At 38.2% G+C, this 23,174-nt stretch overlaps 3 protein-coding genes across 5 annotated transcripts; 2 read left to right on the top strand and 1 right to left on the bottom strand.

Moving 5' to 3' along the window:
• The first annotated feature begins 537 nt into the window (after positions 1–537).
• Positions 538–6,658, top strand: ufsp2 (ufm1-specific peptidase 2). The gene is made up of 12 exons (XM_042437177.1): positions 538–637; positions 857–944; positions 2,477–2,633; positions 2,725–2,791; positions 3,033–3,187; positions 3,323–3,515; positions 4,455–4,601; positions 4,706–4,870; positions 4,951–5,075; positions 5,170–5,246; positions 5,841–5,965; positions 6,082–6,658. Exons 1-12 carry the CDS (start codon positions 635–637, stop codon positions 6,166–6,168), a joined length of 1,389 nt encoding a protein of 462 aa, XP_042293111.1. The 5' UTR covers positions 538–634; the 3' UTR covers positions 6,169–6,658.
• A 2,536-nt stretch (positions 6,659–9,194) lies between these two features.
• On the top strand, positions 9,195–20,083 carry cfap97 (cilia and flagella associated protein 97). Of its 3 annotated transcripts, none has more exons than XM_042393014.1 (6): positions 9,197–9,497; positions 10,967–11,875; positions 12,147–12,430; positions 14,002–14,220; positions 18,328–18,511; positions 19,790–20,083. In XM_042393014.1, exons 2-6 carry the CDS (start codon positions 11,011–11,013, stop codon positions 19,915–19,917), a joined length of 1,680 nt encoding a protein of 559 aa, XP_042248948.1. In that variant the 5' UTR covers positions 9,197–9,497; positions 10,967–11,010; the 3' UTR covers positions 19,918–20,083. The 3 variants fall into 3 exon arrangements, with proteins under 3 accessions (XP_042248957.1, XP_042248948.1, XP_042248939.1); XM_042393005.1 differs by having other exon boundaries at positions 9,198–9,497; positions 19,787–20,083; XM_042393023.1 differs by lacking the exon at positions 14,002–14,220 and having other exon boundaries at positions 9,195–9,497; positions 19,787–20,083.
• A 412-nt stretch (positions 20,084–20,495) lies between these two features.
• slc25a4 (solute carrier family 25 member 4) lies at positions 20,496–22,810 on the bottom strand. Its single transcript, XM_042393036.1, has 4 exons — positions 22,618–22,810; positions 21,394–21,880; positions 21,154–21,294; positions 20,496–21,033 (listed from the first exon to the last, which is right to left on the bottom strand). The coding sequence occupies exons 1-4, from the start codon at positions 22,726–22,728 to the stop codon at positions 20,876–20,878; spliced, it is 897 nt and encodes a 298-aa protein (XP_042248970.1). The 5' UTR covers positions 22,729–22,810; the 3' UTR covers positions 20,496–20,875.
• Positions 22,811–23,174: the final 364 nt, after the last annotated feature.

The raw sequence follows: 23,174 nt of genomic DNA, 5'->3' as shown, positions 1-23,174 counted from the left end.
GGCCGTACAGGGCTTAGCTACCCCCTACTTTTTTGGTTGTTTGTTTGTTCGTTGTTTGTCGTTTTTGTTTAGTTTTTTGTTAACTGGTTTTATATTGTCTTGTTGTCCCTCCTATTAAGTGGGCTAATCTGTGTTCATGTGAGTTCCTGTGATTGTGGATATTGCTTATTATGTTACTTGATTTATATTTATCAAGGATATAAATGATGTCTGGTCATGTGAGATTATTACCAGACTGTTTTCTTTTTGTTTTTTGTGTTTCTTATTGTTCTGCTCGGTTAACAAAAAAACAGACAAAGTAACAAAGTTTGTGAAAAAAAAAAAAATTAAAAAAAGAAACTGTATGATGATTGAATGTGTAAAAAATATATATATTAAAAAGAAATACAGCGTCCTCTTTAGAAAATGATCTAAAAGAGTGAATAAATAAGGCTGTTACATTATTTAACTAAATTCCCTAAATTACGAGCTACCCTGAATGCAACAGCAGTGGGCGTGGTCATCGTGGACCAATAGAATGAAGCAGTGAGAGACACGTTGAACATTTCCTACAACAGACATGACAGCCTCCGGTTCATAGAGCATAGCTGATAGCTTAGCTTTGTGATCTTATATCACTGAACTAAACCCCACAATGGTAAGTTAATTGATTATTTAGTGAAATGAAACGTTTATGTCGCTTTTTGTAGCTCGACTTTATAGTCAACCTGCTGCTGGACCGTAGAAAACCTCCAGCTGGATGACACAGAGCTTCAGTTTGTTGTTGGCATTTGACAAGACAACAGAATTAATTGAGGTTATAAACTCTTTTAATTGGTTTTCCAGGCAGCTGCTGACTTGTTTTGTGTTATCTCAGGTTGTTGACTCGCATCTCTCCGACATTGCGACCATCCTTCGTGTGAGGGGGCCGCTGGAGTTCAAATGTCAGCTGGACAGCACAGATGGTAACTAATGTTCATGGACTTTTTAACCACAAAACATTTAATCATAGTGTTTTCCAGAGTTGCACCAGATATGGTTCAAGAGGCTCCAAGCAACAGTTTAACAGTGGTGGAAGAAGTATTCCTGCTAGTCCTGCATGAAAAATCCTACTTAAGTAAAAGTACATAAGCATTAGCAGCAAAATGTACTTAAGTTATTAAAGTAAAAATACTCTTTTCATCCTTCTGACTGATATATTATTATATATGACACAATTAGATTATTAATCAGTGTGTCAGCAGCATTTGGCTTCAACAAATCAAACCATGTGAGAAGTTTAGAGGGAAAAATCACTATTTGGTGGAGCTGTTAACAACTCATAGACATCTGAAATGTGACCTCGACTACACACTGCTTTTTGTAAGACGTCAAAAGCCAAACAGGCTCGAAACCACTGGTTTCATCTGTTACAATGTGTTGTATTTTGAAAACTTGTTATATTATCCATTGTGTCAAATCATCATCTGAAAAGTAACTAAAGCTGTCAAATAAATGAAATGAAATGTAGTGGAGTGGAAGTATAAAGTAGCATTAAATGGAAATACTCAAGTAAAGCAAAAGTTGTAAAATTGCACTTAAGTACAGTACTTGAGGAAATATTCTTAGTTAAATGGCATCATTTCACTCTCCCTGCTATTGTCTCCTTCTTGGATGCTGCAGCAAATCAATCACCACATGGGAGGAGAATAAGATGAAATGTGAGCAAATAATACTCATAAACCAAACGTTATACTACCTGATGGTCACTGTGTCTAAAAGTCTTTGAAAATAGTAATTTTAGCTGCTCTGCCTCAAGCCACAGAGCAGGGCCACTGACCCATATAACCATATTCATCTTAAAGGACAGGTTCACAATTTTTAAATTCTGTCTTAAAACAAGAGTGAGGTGTCCATATCAACACTGAAAGAGGTTTTCTTCACTGTAATCATTCCTCCTAGAGATTAGCGGAAGGTCTGAAAAAATAAACATAATCAAAAATATGTGTGGTAAGTTTTTTGGCTTCTGTCCTGTTAATCAGCTCACAATCCCTCAGATATGTGGGGTTCCTGATCCTTCAGTGCTACAGTGTGCATAAAAAGCAACTGGTACAGAAGACAATAAAACAGTGAGTGTAAGACTCTATCTGGGCTTTTTAGACAGTGTAGTGCAATGAATGTTGCTAAGGTGTATAAGGATCTGCACAGTTGACTAACAGACATTTTAAAAATCATTGTCAACAAAAGACAGCAAGAATAAGCCCATAGCAGCAGGATGTAAAGTATATCATAACAGTGTAGTAATAGTAAATCAGTAATATTGTAGTAATATATGATTCTGTGAGTTGCTACTGTATGTTTTGTTTTATGTGTTTTTAATGTTTGCTTGGATGTTGTTTGAAACACTGTATTGCTGCTATCTTGGCCAGAGCTTCCTCAAAAAAGAGATCTTGTAATCTCAATGGGATGCATCTGGTTAAATAAAGGTTTAATGATAATAATAATTGTCTTCTTTCAGCGCCGCTCATGCAAAAAGTCATCTCAAGAACATTTGAGACCCTCCGTTCCAAGGTGAAATCTGAGTCCTGTGTTCTCACCGTCTGTGACAGTCCCGTTATTATTTGGCCAAACAAAAGTGTTAATGCAGCGTGTGAAGATATACATCAGTGGATACAGTAAGTTCTCCTTTTAAATTTTTCTCTTTTCATATGGAATCGGCTGCCTTTTTCCCATTTATTTTCAAATTAATGTTTTTGTTTATTTCAGGACAGATGAACAAGAGAGCGCTGGCAAGAGATCTGCAAAAAAGAAAAGCAAAAAGAGCTCAGCAGTGGTATGAACATGTTTTGTATATGGAGATGGATGGAAACTGTAATATTTATGATATTCTGTCTCAGTGGAGAAATACTAACTCCCAAAACACAACACAGTTCTTTCACCATGTACACCACAGTAGATATATCTGCTACAGCATGTTAGAAGAATTACATACACTGCTATAACTTGAGCATATTCACCTATAACCTACTGTAGCTATGGTGTGTGTTTCTGTGTTTATGTAAATGCACATTCAGAGTGTCGTAAACCTTCGCCTGATGATGGAGGTGACAAATAAAGGCCCCGTTTCAGCACCGATCCTCAGCAGATCAGTCCAGAATTCCCACTTTCTGTCTACAACTCTTCCCATGGACTGTGTCGTCCGCACCAGCTGCAACGACACCACGAAAGAGTACGTCTCACCCTTAAAAGATATTTTAAAAAATCTGAATGCTTAGTGTATCAGTGTCAGTAGGTTTGTTGTAAAATCACTGCTAGCTACCACCATGAATACAAATCCATGAACAAATGTGTTCTGGTGTTGCAGAGCCTGTGAGCGCCTAGTGGAGGCGCTAACTAATCAGCTGTGTGAGATGGAGAAAGTGACCCTGCAACACATGAAAGGAACCACAGTGCTGGTCCCTGAACCACTCCACTTCCTCCTTCCAGAGCCAAAAGGACTGGTGACTGTGGTTTATCCAGCAGGAGTGCCTGACAGCCAACTGGAGACACAGCGTGAGGTAAGAACCACTGACTGAGATTCTTTAAAATCCGACATGAGCAGGTAACACGTACTGTAGTTCCCCCGACATTAAAGTTGTTTCTGTTTTAGCATCTTTTTCACTCAAACAACATAAAGAAATAAAAAATTTTGTTTTTTTTTATTTTTGTCATTTTGTTAAGCAGAAATGCCAAACATTTGCTGGTTGCAGCTTCTCAAATGTGAGGATTTGAAGATTTTTTTTGTGTCATAAATGATAGTTAACTGAATTTCTTAGGATTTTGTACTGTTGATTGTACAAAACAAGACATTTGAAGGCTTCACCATGGGATCTTAGATATTATAACTGGTATTTTTTCACTATTTTCTGGCATTTTATTGACTAAAAGATTAATCAAGACAATAATCGGCAGATGACTCATTAATGAAGATAATGGTAAGTTGTAGTCCTAATGCAGTTTTATCCAGCAGGCAGTGGATCCAGCTTGTTGTACTTGCTTAAAGGACGGGTTCACAGTTTTTCAGTTCTGTCTTAAAACATCAGTCAGGTGCCCAGATGAACATTGAAAGAGGCTTTTCTCGCTGTATTCATTCCTGCTGTTCATAGTGGCCATTAAGAGATGCCTTCTTTATGTGTTTTCAATTTAAGTAATGGGGGACAAAATCCACAGTCCTTGTTATGTTAAGTTATATTAGGTTTCAGTAGTCTAAGTTAGTCAGATGAAGCAGATCCAAAGTTAGTTATTGTATAAAATTCTCTCTTTGTGATTCCCCGGACAGTGTTTCCTTGTTGAGCTGCAGTGAAGAGATGGTTACAAAAAGTGACTATTATTTTAAGACAGTTTTAAAAGTTGGTGAACCTCTCCATTAGTTAAACGCATCATCTTGGCTTGACACTTGATGTATGTATTCACTCTTTTTTTATTTCATTTTATTTTGCACAAATCTTTCTGTGTAGGAACTACATCAACACTTTGAGCTACCAGAAGACAAGCCCTATTTTAGAAGAGCCAATGCTTACCACTTTCCCAATGAACCGTACAAAGACGGTTATCTACGAAACCCTCATCAAGTCCTCACACATCCCACCCTGGACAACGGAAAGGTAAAACCGTTCAAATATTCATATGATTTAACATATTAAAGACGGCACAGTCTGTCCTGAGCAAGGAATTTTAAACTTGATTTATCTTTTTTTGTGTTTTTAAGGTGTACTTGGTCCAAGGAATCTACAGCTATCACCACTACATGCAGGACCGTATGGATGACAACGGCTGGGGCTGCGCTTACCGCTCCCTCCAGACCATCTGCTCCTGGTTCCAGCAGCAAGGCTACGTAGAGCAGCCTGTGCCCACTCACAAGCAGATCCAGCAGGTAGTGGCCCTGTAATTAATAATTATTTGTGCTTTTGTTGTCAAGACAGCTGTTTTTTATTTGGCTCATTCCTTTTCCAGGCTTTAGTGGACGTCGGAGACAAACAATCATCCTTTGTGGGATCACGTCAGTGGATTGGATCTATTGAGGTTCAGGCTGTTCTGAACCAGCTGCTCGGAGTCACTTCCAAGATCATGTTTGTGAGGTGTGTTGTGTGATCACATGCCTACCAGTTTGTGCACATGATGTACATTATTGTTGTATAGATTTATCTAATGACAGATGTTTGTACTCTTCAGTCAAGGGTCTGAGTTGGGGTCTAAAGGCAGAGAACTGGCCAACCACTTCCTTACTGAAGGGACTCCTATCATGATTGGTGAGCTGAATGTCAAATCATTTTTACAACCATGCTGGGGTTAAAGGTTTAATTAACTTTTATCTTAACACCTGAGACAAACTGTAATTTTATACATTTTTATATATATTTTACCAGAACACCATTTGTGCCTGTAATTTTTTACTCTTTACTTAAAACAATAATCACATTACAACACGTCACTAATATTAAAAACATTACTACCAAATTGATTGAAAGTTTTATTTTGTCAGACATCATCTTAATCTAAATTATAAATGTTTTCTGATGCTGTGAAAGGTTTGTTTTCATCAGCAGCTTTTGAACACACAAGAGAAATAACTTAAATACGTCAATAATCAGTTCAATTATTTTTTAATAGGTTTAGTGCTTTGATTCTGCTTTATATGTGAATATACAGTATATCTATATTTATACTGTATATGTTCATATATTCTGTGTAGTGCAGATTTAGTAAAGGAGGAGTTCAACATTTTAATTGGCCCATATTAGTTATGACTGGCAAAGACAAACAAATCTTAATTCCTTCATACAAACACAAGCTTGGTAAAAATCATGGTAAAATAATTCAATAACATCTGTTCTTTGTTGCAGGAGGGGGAGTTTTGGCTCACACTATCCTGGGTGTGGCATGGAGTGAGACCACAGGGCAGATTCGCTACCTCATCCTAGATCCACATTACACAGGAGCAGAGGACTTGCAGGTCATCACTGACAAGGTGAGCTGTATATTATGTCTTAATGTATAGTGTAAGTTTATTTATTTATATATATATATGTATAATGTATAAAATGTTGAAGGTGTTGACCTTTGTGTGTCTGTCGTCTTTCTCAGGGCTGGTGTGGCTGGAAGGGACCAGAGTTTTGGGATCAAACTGCATATTATAATCTGTGTCTGCCTCAGCGGCCGAAGACCATCTGAGCTTACTGTCTCGTTCTGTCAGTGTGACATCATTTGGCATTGGTAAAACATGCAAAACTTTGGAGGGACTCTATAAACTGTTTGTTTTACAGGAACATGTCCAACTTTGCAAAAATTTGAATAATTTCTGTAAATCTTTGTGATTTACCTGTACGGTCTTAGTCCAGCCTATATATATATGATGTCTTAGCAAACAAAGGCACAACCACAGGTTAATGTAATTTTTGTATTAAAAATAGAAATTGATCATATACTTCCTGTTCTTGTTATACGTAATATGACAAATGTCAGTAAAATTTACCAAATAGGCTCACTGCAGAAACTAGTTTGAACTAGTTTGGTCATTCTTTTATGTTGTTGGTCGACTAAAGAACTCCAATCCAGCTCCCTTTTGCTGCTGGATGATGTGGACACCTGCTGCTGTAGAGAACCTTTTCTACTGTAATATATGGCAGATTTAACAAATAATTAAACTGTAAAGTATATGTTATCTTGTCCTCAAACTACTTGCCTTTGTTCAAATGTTTAGGGCTGTAACTAATGATGTTTATCAGTCATTATTGGTTAATCTGCCAGTTATTTTCTCAATTAATCGATTAATCATTTTGCCTTTAAAAAGTCAGAAAATAGTGAAAAATGCTCGTAACAATTCTTTCAGAGCCTAAGTTGGCATCTTAGAATTACTTGTTTTGTTTAACTTTTACTCCAAAACCCAAAGATATTCAGTTTACTGACACATATGACAAAGAAAAGCAGCAAATTGTCACATTTGAGAAGTTTGAACTAACAAATATGTGGCATTCTTTCTTGAAAAATGACTTGAATGATTATTTGATTATCAAAATAGTTGCCTCTTAATGAACTAGTTAATTTACAAATTGATTTAATGGACTAATTGGTTCAGCACAACAAATGTTTTAATATCAACCAAATACACAATCTCAAAACCTCCACCAGACAAATCTCTTTTTTTTATGTTGACCCCTATGTTTTATGATGTTTTGTCTTGATTTTTATACCTGTAGAGAAAAATATATGCCTGCAGTACCCATTCAAATTCTGTAAATTAGATATTTGCTAGTGAATAAGTGAAATTACACTTTTCTTCATTTTGCTGTGGACCCCCCGGAAACATTTAAAGGACCTCCAGGTGCCTTTGGTCCCACTCTGAGAACTAGAAGAAGCATCTTCTGAATGCAGCCTGATCTGCACTGATCCCTCTGACAGAGGCCATTATTGGAAAACAATCACACTGTAATTGAGTTTTCACAACCAGTCAGCTGTCAGAGTCAAAATGGAAGCTTTTTCCTCTCACCAGTAGCCATAAAAATTAAGAAATGTGAATTTTCTTTAAAAATCTTTAAAGCTTTACTGACAGGACATTTTGCAGATGCCTCATTGTCACTCTCTGTGATTTGTCGTCCAGTGGTTGATTGTCTAAGTATGCGACTGCCACAGAAATATCCCCCATTCAATCCTCATCTCAACCCATCCTGCATTGGCATGTAAATTATATGACAGTGACCAGACACAGGTTTTACGATATATTCCCCCAAGTGCTATTGTCCCAGGACATTGGTATTTCATTAGTGTGTGTCACTTCTGGGTCTAACTATGTTATTAAAAGAAAACCCGTGACAAATTGTAATTTCAGGGGACGCGCCTACAGATAATCCCCTTTCTTGTTGATGGAGATGCACCAGGGAGAGCAGTTACTTCAGCATAATAGATCCCCGAGGAAAAAACCAGTGACCTCTCCTCTATTCCTCCACAGGTCCTGTTCCCTGATATGTTTTTGTATTTTTTTTATTTAAGCTTTTGACTGCAAGGGCAAATCACTGCAGTGTAAATTCTCTATAGGCTTCTCTGTAAAGTTGAGATAGAAAGAGAGAGAGTAGCCAGTTCTTTTTAATACATTGATTCTTGTCACTTACTGAAAACATAAACACACATGTATACATAAAGGAGACTCACTCCTGATAATGTATAAACTCATTTTTTGATAGTCTGATTTTGTTTTATATGAATTCTAAGCTATCAAAAAGCCATTTTTAAATCTTTTTTGGACATATTTAGGAAAGAGTTTGTTTGTGTTTGTGAAATTTACACACAAATATGTCTAAAGCTTCAAATTATAACTTAGGGACAATCAGTGCAAAAATGTATAACTGATTCAGGCTCAGTTTTACAAAATGAATATACATCATTAATATTTTTAAGGGAATTGTAGAATTCTGGGGAAAAATATTATAGCCTATGATATAACTTGTATAAAGGTTAATGTAGACTTTATGTTGGATGAGTGGAGAGGTAGAAAAATGCTTTCACATTTCAAAATCTTAAAAACTGATGTTTAATATTTTGAATGAATGTTTTGCAATATTTAAAATCCAGTCTTGAGCATGGATCTACTTTATGAAGGTTAATTTAGTGTTGTTATCCCGGATCTTTCAACCGCACCCAACATGATTTCATCAGCGGATGAAGCTCCGGAAAAGGCGAGTTATAATGGACATTTAGTGATATTTAGGACACAATTATGACAATTTGTATCGCCCAATTGGAAATTCAAAAAAAAAAATGGAAAAGGAAAAATCATCGAGGTGAAACAGTTTGATTTCGATTTTACAGTTTGATTCGGTTTTTAACTAAGTGATAATCGACCTAGGTTCTTTTATAATACGCCTTATGCACCAGACTACAGGGCGGATTTATGGTAGGTCGCTCGACACTTTTGATAAGTATCGCTCAACAGAAATTAAAGAGTCGCGCGACGTTTTCAATGTACACTTCGGCGAAAGCTCTCAGTCGTCTCCATGGTAACCAGAAGCTACTGTATTCTCCAGCCGGCTTGTTTAATTTCATTATATCATCCTAACCGGGACTAATTAAACAAGGACGTTAAAGTTACAGACCAAAATGTCAATAAGGAAATTCAGTGAAAACTATCTCCATGGCGACGTTAGTACCACTACCCAATCACATCGCGCGACAAAATATGACGGTGTCCGCCACATAACAAAATTCTCCAGTTTCGCGACATGAAAGGCAAGTGTCGAGCGACACTTTTATCTGTCGAAAATATGTCATTTCTGTCGAGCAACACTTATCAAAAGTGTCGAGGGACCTGCCATAACCAGCCTGTACTGCGCAACCGTTGCCAGGAAGTGACGTTGCCCAGATACAAGGCACTAGCATTTTGTTTTAAATGCAGCTTTACGTTTAATTTACTTGTCTCCTGGACGGAATAAACATCCTGTAAAGGACAACATGCAGCGGAAAATGCAAATATAACGCGACAAACTGTTTATGGTGCGGCCCTTTGCCAGGTGAGATGTTGTTATCATACAGCTAATGCTTTAGCTAAAGCTATATCTTCACTGAACTAGCAAACTTAGCAACGCTAGTTAACGTTATCAAGCTGTAAGTCATGTTATGACACTTTCAGGGTTTAAGCTATGCTTTGCCTTCACAGAGTGTAAATGTTTTAAACCGTATCTGTTGTATAAAGTGCCGTCATTGGCAGCAACGTTGCCATAACTGATCAAATGTTATGCTAAATTTCTGCATGTGTTAATAATAAGTTGCATACATTATTGTAAAGTTGAATCAGCTTTGGTATGGAATAACTTAACAATAATGAGACAATAGTTAAGTTAATGTTTTTGCAGGTTTTAGCTCCTAAATTAAAATGATGTTTTTTTTTTCCTGCCATCAAATGCAGGCCATGAACAAGCAAACGCATTCCCACAAAATCATAGCACCATAATAGTGCTCCCATCCTAATAAATCAACATGCTGATTACAGAATTTAAGAAACTAATAACCACGATATAAAATCATAGATGTAGAAACATAAAACTATGTCCTATATAATACACATACTTTAAACAAGAAGGGTAAAATAACCATTTAAGATTCAGATGTACTTGTTTTACTATTCAAGCAGACAATTGGTTTCCATCCATTTCTATTTGATTTAAATATCAATGAACAGATTCTTGAAACCTGCTTGATCAGTGTACAGCCATGTGAACAGCAATTGTACACATTGTGATGTAATGTGCAATTTAGAGCTGCGACAATTAGTCAAGTAACTGATTAGTTGATTGACAGAAAATTAACTGGCTACTATTTTGATAATGGATTAATAGTTTCAGTAATTTTCTAAGCAAAAATAAAAATTGTTCTCTAGTTCCTGTTTCTCCTTTGTGAGGATTTACTGCTTTTCTCTTTTTCAAAATCATTGTAAATGGAATACTTTTGGGTTTTTGATTGTTGGTCAGACAAAAAGAGACATTTGAAAACATCATCTTAGACTCTGGAAAAAACATGATTGACATTTTTCTTAGTTTTCTGATACATAACTACATATACATAGACTAAACAATTAATACAGTAATTGAGAAAATAATCGGCAGATTAATTGATAATGAAAATAATCGTTAGTTGCAGCCCTAGTGCAATTAATTTGGAAAGGACATTAGAATATTTCATATTGATAAAGTGACTTAGTGGAAGATTATCACAGACTTGATGTTCATTGTGATGGATTTTGTAACACAAGCAAGTTTTAAGAGTTTGGTGATTAATTTTTATGTTTTATGGAAACAAATAGCTAGAAATCAGTGGATGTCTGGAGTGGCATTAATTTTCTTAAAACATTAGTATTTTTTGAAAAATAGTTAGCTATGATGTAATGTACAGTATATGTGATTAGTAGTAAATCATGAAAAACCAGTGATATGGTCCTTTAACCTTTAAATGAACTAAATTTCATTCTTACACTACCATACAGGTCCAGTGTTTACTTGCATCTGTTGAAACGTTGGGCAGACTGCCATGTTCAACCCCAGTGAACTAGAAGGTGAAGTGGATCACTCATTTTTTGACAGTGACTGTGATGATAGCCAAGTCAGTAGAGATGGAAGGAAGAAGATAGATGGAAACTTGAAGACTGAGAAGGAGACGCCACCAGCACGTGAGAGGCTACATGCAAATACAGCTGGTGGTTTGTCCCCGAGGACTGATCGGGCAAAAAAGCACCTGAAGCGAGTGGAGGACAACAGTAGTAGTGGAGCAGAAAGGAAAGAGAACAGCCGACAGTCAAAGGAAGAAGTGAGGAGCAGGACGTCCAGCATATCATCTGTTGCCTCTGCATCACATAAAGTAAACAATAATAGCAATGATGGTAAGGAAGACTCTAAAAAGTCCAGTGGAACATTTATGGCTTTGTTGGCCGAGGCCAGAGTGGTAGATGATGAGGATGTGATTGAAGAAGAAGTGTTATCATCCAATCCCAAATGTTCAGGCTCAAAGGGGAGGAATAAAAGATCTCCTACACAATGCCGCCGAAGTCCATCTCCCACTTCAAGCGAGATCAGCACAGACACAGACTCAGTAAGGTCCTGTAGCAGTTTAGAGCCTCCCAGGCCCAGCAAGCCTTCTTTATCCCGTGGAATGAGAAGGACCAGAGTGGGCTCAGTGAGATCTCGAAATTTGCCACCGCTCTGTACAGAGCAGTCAGACGGTACAGTGACAGATGTGAGCCCCCTCTCATCTCCTGACATCAGCCCTCTCCAGTCCTTGGACCTGAACCGCACGGAGGGTGAAGATGGGAGCCTTAAAGAGCAGCAGCAGGCGAGTGTGCCCTCCACTGGCCTTAGTAACATACATCGAGATGACTCAGATCCGGATGTGGATGAGTGTGAGTAAAACTCTGCCATTGTTGTCTGTCAGTTATATTTGCTATGATGTATATGATATATTCTAAAAAAAAAAGCATATTAAAGGAGATAGCCATTTTTATTTTTGTACATATACATTTTCCATGTATTCTAGATGTACTTGATGGAAAGAAAAAAAACACGTACTTCACAATTGGTTTGCCGTCAGGTCAAACAACCATTTGAACATCACATAAAATGCAGTAACTATCTTTTAAAGACCAATTAAAATAACAACTTCCCATAAATCAGGCTCTCTCAGCTCAGGGAGTCAGCTCGGCGGTAAAGTGGTCTACAGCTATCCGGGAGGGAGGAACAGGAAGAACTACTCCTTCACCAATGATGAGGTCCGGCGCATAGATCGTGAGAACCAGCGACTTCTTCGGGAGCTGTCACGCATTTCACCAACATCCAGACCAGGAAGTGCAGCGGGAAGGAAATCCTACACAGCGAAAAAAAACTTGCCTGTCGTTCTCCGCTCTCACAGCGCACTCAAGAGGCAGAAGGAACAGCAACGCATCGAGAGAGATAACCTGGTGAGTTTGATAAATATATTTTTTAAATGTTAATTGACCTCCCTTATGCTATTAGCATATATGGCAAGAGGTTAGAAAATCTATCAATTCTTTGTGATTCATTTTTTTATCTTTTCTTTTCAAACCACTTTCTTCAGTGGTCTTTAAAATGAAGGAAACAAACATTTCTTTTGCTTTACGTTTGTGGTTCATTAGCTGTAGCTTAATGTCATCTCTATTCTTAGAGTGCAGTAATTGAATATGCTGTGTGATCAGTATATCCACCCCACACATCACATAAAAGACACCTCATTTGTTCTGCACTAGTAGAACTAGTTCTATGTATTTCAAGATCGGTAAATTACACAATATCCTTAATTTTCTGCCAAAAAAGTGATTTAGATTTAATTTGAAGAGATTTCAAAGTGCTCACACAGTAGGAAATGCAGTAGGTGACCAGTCTGTTCCCAGCTAGAAACCAGTAAAGCCTTTTTGTGACCACTGAGGGACATGTGTCCTTAAGGGAATTTCTATTGACTGTGGGCCTTTTTTCTGGTTCCATTGCTTCATATGGAGTTTTTGCTTAGTGAGGGATTTCTGCACAGCATGCATGTGGGAGTGTGACTGCGTGTATGACATTCAGCGACTTGCCTACACTGTTTTGCCTCATGCTGTTTGGTTGTGTTTGCTGTGAAGCACCACATTTTGTTTATTTTCATGATTTAATTGGAATTTGCAGAATTATAATTTTGGGCTTAATTTCTGAGTCAAATACTTGCTCATTTTATGAATGATAAACACTATTTGAATATGATAGAGTGTGTTATATTTTGTTAGTCAACAACCAGAACAAATATGATCATCTAACAGTGAATGGCTCTGTTAATCAAATGCTAGGAAAAACTTTTCTCATTCACATAAGACTCCTGCTGATGAGTAGGGCTGTAGTCAACCAAAGAAAATCTTGGTCGACAAAAATCGTACATAATTGTCAACTAGCCAATTAGTCGTGCGTGCCTGGCGGGGGTTCTTGTTGTGTCATTATGAAGAAACACAGATTCAGTAAACGTTCAGTACATTCAGTAAACAGTACAGTTAGACCCAGCAGTCTCCATTAGATTGGGCGAGTTCAAAGTTGTTTTCACAGATAATTTGTTAATCTGTCCCTCCCGCCGCAGGAAATGATGGATTACTCCTGGAAAGCTGTTGATGTAGCACTTTTCTCCTTATGAAAATAACACGGAGATTATTCGAGCAATGAAAATTTAGTCGGACGAGAGCATATCGACCAACTAATCGACCAGTCGACTAGCAGACTACAGCCCTACTGATGAGTCTTGCTGCATATTTAATTCTGGTATAACACACACTTGGAGACACTGAAGACTTCCTTTAGGAGCATATATACAGTATGAGGAAGTGCTTTTATGTTCAAAATGATGATTGATAGTTTCCCCAAGAAAGCTACACATACTGCTCACATCCTTCCAAGGGAAACATGACTGGAGATGTCAGGGCATTTGCATTTCTGATTTTCTGCATGTTTATGGTTTTTATTAATTATGTATGGATTTGTTTTTTGTTTTTTTCAGGCTTTCCTGAAGAGGCTGGAGTCCGCCAAGCCTTCACCTGGACTGAAGCGCTCAGAACAACTGGCAGACTATCACCGCCTAGTCGGATACCCGGGAGCTGCTCAATCCTCCATCTATACATCCACCACAAATAAAGAGATGCCCACCAGTAAAGAGAGGACTACCAGCAAGGGAATCAAAAGGCAGCGGGAACAGCAACGCATCGAGAGGGACAACCTGGTGAGTTTGCCTTCCTGTGTGGGAATTTGATCTTTTTTTTTTTCCCTTTCTCTTCAAACCACTTTCTTCAGTGCTCTTTAAAATGAAGGAAAGTTGGATAGAACAAAACATTTCTTTTGCTTTATGTTTGTGATTCATTAGCTGTAGCTTAATGCCATTAAGCTTTAGCTCAACAATGTCAAATACTGCACCTCTTCAAATCTATATCAGAATTGTGTTTCCTTGGATCATCATGTAGCAGCTAAGTAGTATAAGATCTTGGGAATGTGATTTTGACCTGGTTGCAGTTATATAGCTGCAATGAAACGGTAACTATATTGATAATTGATTGATAATTTAAGTCCTAAATAGGAGGATTTGCTGCTTTCCTGTGTTATGTCATTGTAAGCTGAATATTTTTAAATTTTGGACTTTTTGTTGGACAAAATAAGACATTTGAAGGCATCACCCTGGATTATGGGAAATTGTGACAGGCATTTTTCTGTAATCTCTTACATTTTATAGACAAATTATTAATTGATAATGAAAGTAATTGTTAGTTGCAGCCCTGATTTGCTGTGTTCACTTTAGCACTGGTGTCAAATTTTGGGCCAGTGTGGAGCAGGAATATCCTCAAGGTCAAACCTTCGCAAGAGACCGCTGATTCGTGACATTTATTCCTGTCTCCTGTCAAACTGATCCATCTAAAAAAGGCAAAGTGCCAAATAATCTTAAAACTAATCAGTGGTTATTTAGTCACAATGGTAAATATAAAATAATAAGATTTAAAAAACTGCTGAATTAAATACACATTTAATATTTGAAATTTTCAGTCACAACAAATGGATACAGGTACACAACAGCATTCGAATTGGTGGTTTATCAGAGTTATTTAAATTTAATTAATCATCGGTTGATACTGGTGATGAGATTTCAGGTTTCTTATTTGTGTAATTACGTGTATGTAAACAGACACTAAATACGTAGCTACTGTTGGTTATTTAAATGTTGGTTCTCATCCTTGATTTGTCAATAAAAATATATTGTTTGCAAATGTGTTTTAATTGAGGTTAGGGCAGCAACTAACAATTGTTTTCATTATCGATTAATCTGCTGATTATGTTCTCGATTAATGGGTTAATCGTGTCATCTATAAAATGTCAGAAAGCAAAGAAAAAAGCCCTTGATAATTTCTTAAAGCTCAAGGAGACGTCTTCAAATATCCTGTTTTGGCGGAGCAACAGTCCAAAATCAAAAGATATTCAGTTTATTATCATGTATGACACAGAAAAGCTTGAATAAAACGATTATTTGATTATCAAAATGGTGACCAATTAATTTTCTGACAATTGGCTAATCAATTAATCGACTGACTGTCGCAACTTTAATTGTGGCAATGCAGCCACCCTCTCAAACAGGGCTATAAATGATGCATTGAGTGTACTTAATCAACTAGACAACATTACTGCATCAATGATTTTCCTACAAAACATGTCCGCATGTCTGTGTGTCATATGCTGATGTGTTTTTAATGGAATGTCTTGTAATTGGTTTTAATCAATTTTTGTAGAAGCAGAATGAAAAACATGTCTGCAATTTAAGTAGTTTAATTAATAACAGACATATATCAGTCTGTGTGTACATAACTGTATGATTTTGGGCAATTATATTACTTATTTTAATAGGTATTTGCCTCCTGAAGTTGACATATATCTAAAGACACCAGCTAGATACTGTAGGTGCAAGTCAGTTGGGCTGAGTTAGTAGCAGTGTGAGAGAGCCTCCCCTGAAAACAAACACGGATGGATTTGGACAGATGGCAGCAGGTGGCGGGCTTCAAGCAGCGCCACGGAGTGACATTATGAGACAGTTCAACCTCTGCAGCCTTAGCCTCTCACCCCGTATATTAACCCTGCCTGACCGCTCAGTGATAGAAACCCAGTGCTCAATAAGTGGCAGTGTTTAAAATGAATCAGGAAATGATCATTAGATTAGCTACTGGCAAACAGCAGGATGCTGCTTCCTCCTCAAGCAGGTATTTTAAGTGAAAACAGAAAACTTGCATTCATTTCTTCAACATTACTGTCACTAATGTTTCTCATTATTGTTGATTTTAAGATCTTACATTGACCATTAGGGGTTTTTGTTATCAAGAAATGTGTTTCAAACCATGTCAGGACAGACTGTCCTCTATCTTCGGTCCAACTCTCTACGTTGTCATGGATGCTTTTCGCCATCTCTATTCTTAGAGTGAAGTAATTGAATATGCCGTGTGATCAGTATATCCACCCCACACATCACATAAAAGACCTCGTTTGTCCTGCACAAGTAGAACTAGTTCTGTGAATTTAAAGATCAGTAAATCACACAATATGCTTAATTTTCTGTCAAATAGGTGATTTAGATTTAGTTTGACGAGATTTCAAAGTGCTGACACATTGGAAATGCAGTAGGTGACTAGTCTGTTCCCAACTAGAAGCCAGTAATGCCGTTTTGTGAACGCTGTGGGACTTGTGCACTTTAGGAGAATTTCTATCGACCGTGGGGCTTTTTTTCCAGTTGCATTGCTTCATAGACAGTTTTTGCTTAGTGAGGCATTTCTGTACAGCATGCATGTGTATGACATTCAGTGACTTGCCTACAATGTTTTGCCTCATGCTTTTAGGTTGTGTTTGCTGTGAAGCACCACATTTTGTCTATTTTCATAATTTAAAGGGGACCTATTATGCTCATTTCCAGCTCTATGTTTTTATTTTTGGACTCCACAAGAGTAGCTTTTCATGATTCACAGTTCAGAAAACTCCTTATTTATCTCATACTGGCCCTTTATGCAGCCCTTCAGTATAGACTTTGTCTCTTTACAGTCCGTTTGAGCTCCTGTCTTTTAACAGGCAGTCTTAGCTTCTGTCTTTTTAAGGCCCCCCACCCAGTGAGCCCACTCTGTTCCGATTGGTCAGCTTCTGGAAGCTGCCGAGGGTCAGCACGTATCAGAGTCGTGTTAAGTTACTGCCAATGCAAACCCAACATTTCCTGCTTTACTGCTTCATATTAAAAGCTTTTAAATTACTAAATAACGGGAGACTTTTATTGTGAAGAATTTACAGGAAGTGAAATGTGGTCCTCACTGAAATAGCAGAGGTTCGTTAGTGGTGCTAAAACCGGTCAACACAACAACATATGTAGATATTTGGAGCTCTTTGTTCAGCGGATCAGTTAGAAATAATGCACGGAGCAATAGTACAAGCAGAAACAGCCACAGTGATGATGATGTTCGGTGAAGAGCTGCAGACAACCAGCACACCTTCAGCAAGTAAAAAATTTATTTTACTTTGCCTGCTGTGTAATGGAAAAACACTCACAGCGTGCTAGCTCAACTCCAGTCATGGCTCGGCATGACTACCGCCAAAACAATGGAAAAATGTCATAATGTTAGCGAGTGGAGCAGTGAACCATATAAAGAAATCCATCACGAGCTCACGTCAGCTCGGGCTGAAAGTAGAAAAAATGGTGGAGCATTCAGAGCAGTCTGAAGCCGGTGCTTTTTGCTAACAGGGATTACTTCTACCTCATTATTTGACACGTTTGCCACTTTTAACATGAACATCTTACAGTTTGACATCATAGATATGAAAATAAGGAAAAGCATAATAGGTCCCCTTTAATTGGAATTTGTAGAATTAGAATTTTGTGCTTAATTTCTGAGTCAAATACTTGCTCATTTTATGAATGATAAACACTATTTGAATATGATATGGTGTGTTAGAATTTGTAGGTCAACAGCTACAACAAATATGATCGACTAACAGTAAATGGCTGTTAATCAAATGCTAGGAAAACTTTTTCTTATTCATATAAAACTCCTGCTGATGAGTCTTGCCGCATATTTAACTCTGGTATAACACACACTTGGAGACACTTAAGACTTCCTTTAGGAGCATATATACAGTATAAGGAAGTGCTTTTATGTTCAAAATGATGATTGATAGCTTCCCCAGGGAAGCTATTGACACTGACCTCATATACTTTATATGCCCACATCTTTCCAAGGTAAACATGACAGGAGATTTCAGGACATTTGCATTTATGGTTTTAATTATATACAGATTTGTTTTTTGGGGGGGGTTTCAGGCTTTCCTGAAGAGGCTGGAGTCCGCCAAGCCTTCACCTGGACTGAAGCGCTCAGAACAACTGGCAGACTATCACCGCCTAGTCGCATACCCAGGAGCTCCTCAATCCCCCATCTATACAGTATCCACCACAAATAAAGAGAGGTCCACCAGCAAAGAGAGGTCCACTACCAGGAAAGCCTCAGGTAGGTGACTCATGTCTATATCAAAACATATTTTAAACAAGCATTACTCATTCAGAAGGTACAGATGTGCTAAGATGGTGTATTAGACTAATATGCTAAATTAATGGGCACTCTCTAATACAATACCAGTTTAAATTACTTACACATTGTCAGAAATTAAAGCCAGAGTATTACAGTGTTTAAAAAAAAAACAACACTTAAATGTTTTGTTATTTATATACCTGACACAGTATGACAGTATGGTGACCGAATACCTGCTCATACCAGATATATAATATAAAACTTCTTTCTCAATCATGTGAATTCCTCCACAAAGTTACATTTTTCATATGTACAACTGAACCATCAGGGAGACGTGGATTATCATCTTAAAACAGATCACCTGTGAGAAACCACCTGCTGTATGCACCTAATCCTCACTGAATGATCTGATTCCACGAGCAGGTTGATGTATGTGTGTGTGTGTGTGTGTTTGTCTGTCCGACTGTCTGCAAAAATATTATTCCCACATCGAACACTTTTCGTTTGCCATACTCATTTTCTATAAACAGCACTTCCTAAATGTGAGTGTTATCAACTTTGAGTTGCATATCTGAAATAATCCCTAATATTTACTTAACAGAAATATTTAACCTCTTGCACACAAGTGCTGAAAATCTGATTAAGACATGTGTTCTGCTGATGTTGTTTATTTTGCAACACAGTGATGTAGAATAATGAAGACACATGAATAAGCCTCAGTAATCCAGTGTCTCGGGATGTCCTGCGTAAACTGGCTTTGTTTTGTAGCAGACTGGTTTCATTTGCACACGATGATTTAAACAAAATGGATCAGAGTGTTTAATGGCACTGTACCGCAACTCAGCACTCCTCAAACTGGAGGCTGCAGATTTATCAAACATATCTGCCCCGCTGCCCCCAGATGGCTACAGAGATTCAGTTAACTGAAGGAGAAGAGTTTTATACAGTATAAAACAGCTGTGGATGACAGTTACTGGTAAGAATCACCCATTCATTCATAGATCAGTAAAGACTGATGTTCCTGCTCTAAGTACATTAAACTTCTATTTTTTTACTGTCAATTCAAATGGGCATATTGTTGAAGTGTGTTTAAAAAAAAAAAAAAAAAAAAAAAAGGCCTTTTTTGTGAAAAGGTTCATATATTAAATTAAAATTTTTACTTTCTTCTTAGTGTAAGTTTGGAGTAACAGTGTAAAATGTTTGGTTTCTAATTTAAGAATGAGATGGTTAACCTCTCTCTGTTGTCCACACCAGCAGGTAAGTGTCCTAGGCCGGCCAGTGCCGCCCACCACAGCACCAGAGCAGTTTCCATCACCAGTGACTCCAGCAGTACACCTGTACCCAGGTTAAAAAAACTCAGCACAGCCCGACCAGCTTGGTGCTGAGGACATTGCTGTTTCCAGCCATCTGATGTACAAAGAAGCGCATCACTGGGTCCTATTGACAATATCCGTTGTTTGTTGCACTTGAGAAATGTTTTTACGCAATTAAAAATGTATTAGTGTTGCTTTATATATTGTTCCATAATAAATAAAGCTGCTTATTTTGCCAGTTGGCGTTGTGATATTTTACAGTTTCAAACAGACGAATAATGAACCGATAAAACATTGTCTAACCACATTTTTCTAATGATATTTCTAGTGATTCTAATATTAATGACTTGTGATCACTTCATACCAAGTGGACACATACCACACACAAAAAGAAAGATACTTTAATTGTTCTTATGGAAGTGATTGTGAAATCCAAGGTATTTATGTGAAACTTACTTTTAATATTGTTAATTTTAGAGATTTCTTTACAAAGTCAAAAAGGCTAAAGCTGTAAGTCTGTGTGTTTATGATACATATCTTTTGTCAACAACGAGAGCAAACAAACCCTAATTTATTTTGGTTCTTTCTTTTATAGTCTGAAACTAACGAGATGACAGGTTGCCATGACAACAGAACAGCTGCATCAAATAAACAGTAGACTAAGAAATCTTTATTCTTATTAAAATAATGTATGAGGTGGGATACAGAGTCAGAATGGTCACAACATAACAACACATGGGCCTCAGCATTATGAAAGGTAGTGACATCATCCTTTTCATCAGCACAACTCCACTGAACCACCAGCTTGACTGAAAGACTGGCCATGCCTTCAGGCACAGTGTAGACGGGATATATATACAGATTTCTGAGGAGACGCATCAAATATACCAACCATCCCCGGGCTGTAACACAGGAGTGCATGCCCACATCATAATTCACCACAAGCTGTTATCCCTTTATAACAAGAACTAAGACTTAAGCAAGGTGGAGGGTTTCTTTTTGGGACTGGTGGATTACAGACTTTATTAGCCTATGTGTACTTCTTGATCTCGTCGTACAGCACCAACACAAAGGCACCACCCATGCCTCTGATCACGTTGGACCAGGCACCCTTGAAGAAAGCTTTTGATCCCTCGTCCTTGAGGATCTTCCTCCAGCAGTCGATTGTGCCCTTGTACATGATATCAGCTGTGGAAATGGAGAACATGGATAGTGATGCGTAATGCCCATAAATGCATGCGTAAAGTGCGTAATTGCGCCAAATACATCACTGTAAGGACATGATTTTACAAGCTTAGCGACGCTCACCTCCTTTGCGTCCAGACTGCATCATCATACGACGTCTGACGGTGTCGAAGGGGTATGAGACAAGACCAGCTGCGGCGGTGACAGTCTGGGCAATCATCCAGCTGACGACGATGTGCGTGTTCTTGGGATCTGGGAGCATACCTGTTGGAAGGAGAAGAGTTTAGTCACACTCGTCACAAGAAAATACACATATAGTAAGATAAAAACATGTTAAAGGTCAAGTCGAACAGATGTGCACACCTTTGGCTGTGTCGAAGCATCCGAAGTAGGCCGCTCTGTAGATGATGATACCCTGGACTGACACGTTGAATCCGAGGTAAAGACCCTTGAAGCCATCGGTTTTGAAGATCTTGCTGATGCAGTTTCCAAGACCGGTGAACTCTCTCTCAGCCGCGCCCTTGCCGATGTCGGCAGCAAGTCTTGTTCTGGCGAAGTCAAGAGGATAGACGAAGCAGAGGGAAGTCGCACCAGCGGCACCACCAGATGCCAAGTTGCCAGCGAAGTAACGCCAGAACTGTGTTTTTTGATCCACTCCACCGAGGAAGATCTTCTTGTACTTGTCTTTGAAGGCGAAGTTGAGGGCTTGGGTGGGGAAATAACGGATCACGTTGGCCAGGTTGCCTCTCCAGAAGGAAATAAATCCCTGTTCCTTTGGGATCCTAACCACACAGTCCATGATTCCCTTGTACTGGGTCTCTGCGGTGATCTGTTTGCTGGCATGCTGGACCTGCAAACAAGGACAGAAAAAAGGTCATGAAAAAAAAAAAGACACATTAACTTTCCCAAAAATGTGACGAGTTCTCTAGAAAAACTTTGTGGAAAGGAACTGTGCCAGGGCACTTTTCCTCTGAGCAACAGAAAACATTATTTTTGTGAAATTTTAATTTTAATATTTTAATTGTAACAATATCTTTATTTGTATTTACAGCATCTTAGTCGGTGTTTAATATTCTACGGCCAGGAGTTGTGAATTAGTTGTGGGCCTAGCCCTCTACAGGCGCACTCCTGTCACTTGAGAATCAGCTGTGTATTAGATTACATACTTCAAGTTAAATTTAGCAATTTACTTTCACTGAATATTACTGCGGTCATCTGTTACATTGGAGTAATAGTTAACTTATTAAACGTAGTAATAGCTTGTAAATGTGTATTATGGCCATTTTATTGAAGCGCATACTGTATACCGTAATGCGCTCTTGTCATCATCGCCAACACTGTAAGAGCCAGTGCGTAAAACTATCTCCTCATTGACGATGGACCTCTCACGTGCGTCTTGACATTACGCACAGACCATATGAACCTACTAGCACAGTTGGGTTTTTCTTCCATTAAAAATATTCCAGTTTAACAGTTTTAGCGTTTGGTTTACCAGTTATCCAACTTTTACGCACACTTTACGCACACAACAGTGAATATGCGGTCACGCTGTGGGAAAAAGTTATTCAGTTAGTTCGGTTATTTTACCTGTAGCAACAACTTGACTCTCTCAATGGGAGCGACAGCTGTCTTGGAGATGGCAGCGGCGATGCCACCAGCCAAAAAGTCCTTCATAAAACTAACCACCGCGTCCGACATGGTTGGATGTCTCTTGTGCGGATCTGAGACCCTTGACTGTTCCAAACCTCAACAAGGTCCTCAAGGAAACCCAACGCCTCTTCAAGTGGACGAAGCCCCCCCATCTGCCTTAATATATGGGGGCCATTTATCGCGAGAATTTTGAGTGATGGATTTGAGGTTTGTCAAACAGATAAACGAGATTGGATAAATATCCGAGGTTAAAGTTCAAGACGTGCGCCATGTTCCTGAAGGAAATAGTCGGCCGAGCCGGGGACGTTTAAAGGACACAATCTATGCAATTTGATTAGAATAAAAACACACTTTTATTTCTACCCTAATCCAATCCTCAACATGGCAAAGACCTTTACCTGAAGTCCTGTAGTTAAGCAGCCTCCTCACCCACAATCCAAACATAACACAGCCTGCACTTATAGGTCAATTGAGTTTACAAAAGTCTTAAAATG

Source organism: Thunnus maccoyii, chromosome 2, assembly GCF_910596095.1.
Source record: "Thunnus maccoyii chromosome 2, fThuMac1.1, whole genome shotgun sequence".
Lineage (NCBI taxonomy): Eukaryota > Metazoa > Chordata > Actinopteri > Scombriformes > Scombridae > Thunnus > Thunnus maccoyii.
The sequence above is the reverse complement of the archived record's forward strand: the minus strand, read 5'-3'. Positions and strand labels throughout refer to the sequence as shown.

Excerpts from the sequence above, each read along its gene's own strand:
- slc25a4 (XM_042393036.1), bottom strand. The coding sequence starts at position 22,728 with ATGTCGGACGCGGTGGTTAGTTTTATGAAGGACTTTTTGGCTGGTGGC. Across the intron at positions 21,881-22,617 it reads GAGTCAAGTTGTTGCTACAG|GTCCAGCATGCCAGCAAACA; the intron begins GTAAAATAACCG and ends CCTTGTTTGCAG. Across the intron at positions 21,034-21,153 it reads GCAGTCTGGACGCAAAGGAG|CTGATATCATGTACAAGGGC; the intron begins GTGAGCGTCGCT and ends CCATTTCCACAG.
- cfap97 (XM_042393005.1), top strand. The coding sequence starts at position 11,011 with ATGTTCAACCCCAGTGAACTAGAAGGTGAAGTGGATCACTCATTTTTT. Across the intron at positions 11,876-12,146 it reads AGATCCGGATGTGGATGAGT|GCTCTCTCAGCTCAGGGAGT; the intron begins GTGAGTAAAACT and ends CCCATAAATCAG. Across the intron at positions 14,221-18,327 it reads GCATCGAGAGGGACAACCTG|GCTTTCCTGAAGAGGCTGGA; the intron begins GTGAGTTTGCCT and ends GGGGGGTTTCAG.
- ufsp2 (XM_042437177.1), top strand. Across the intron at positions 4,602-4,705 it reads CCACCCTGGACAACGGAAAG|GTGTACTTGGTCCAAGGAAT; the intron begins GTAAAACCGTTC and ends TGTGTTTTTAAG. Across the intron at positions 4,871-4,950 it reads CTCACAAGCAGATCCAGCAG|GCTTTAGTGGACGTCGGAGA; the intron begins GTAGTGGCCCTG and ends TTCCTTTTCCAG.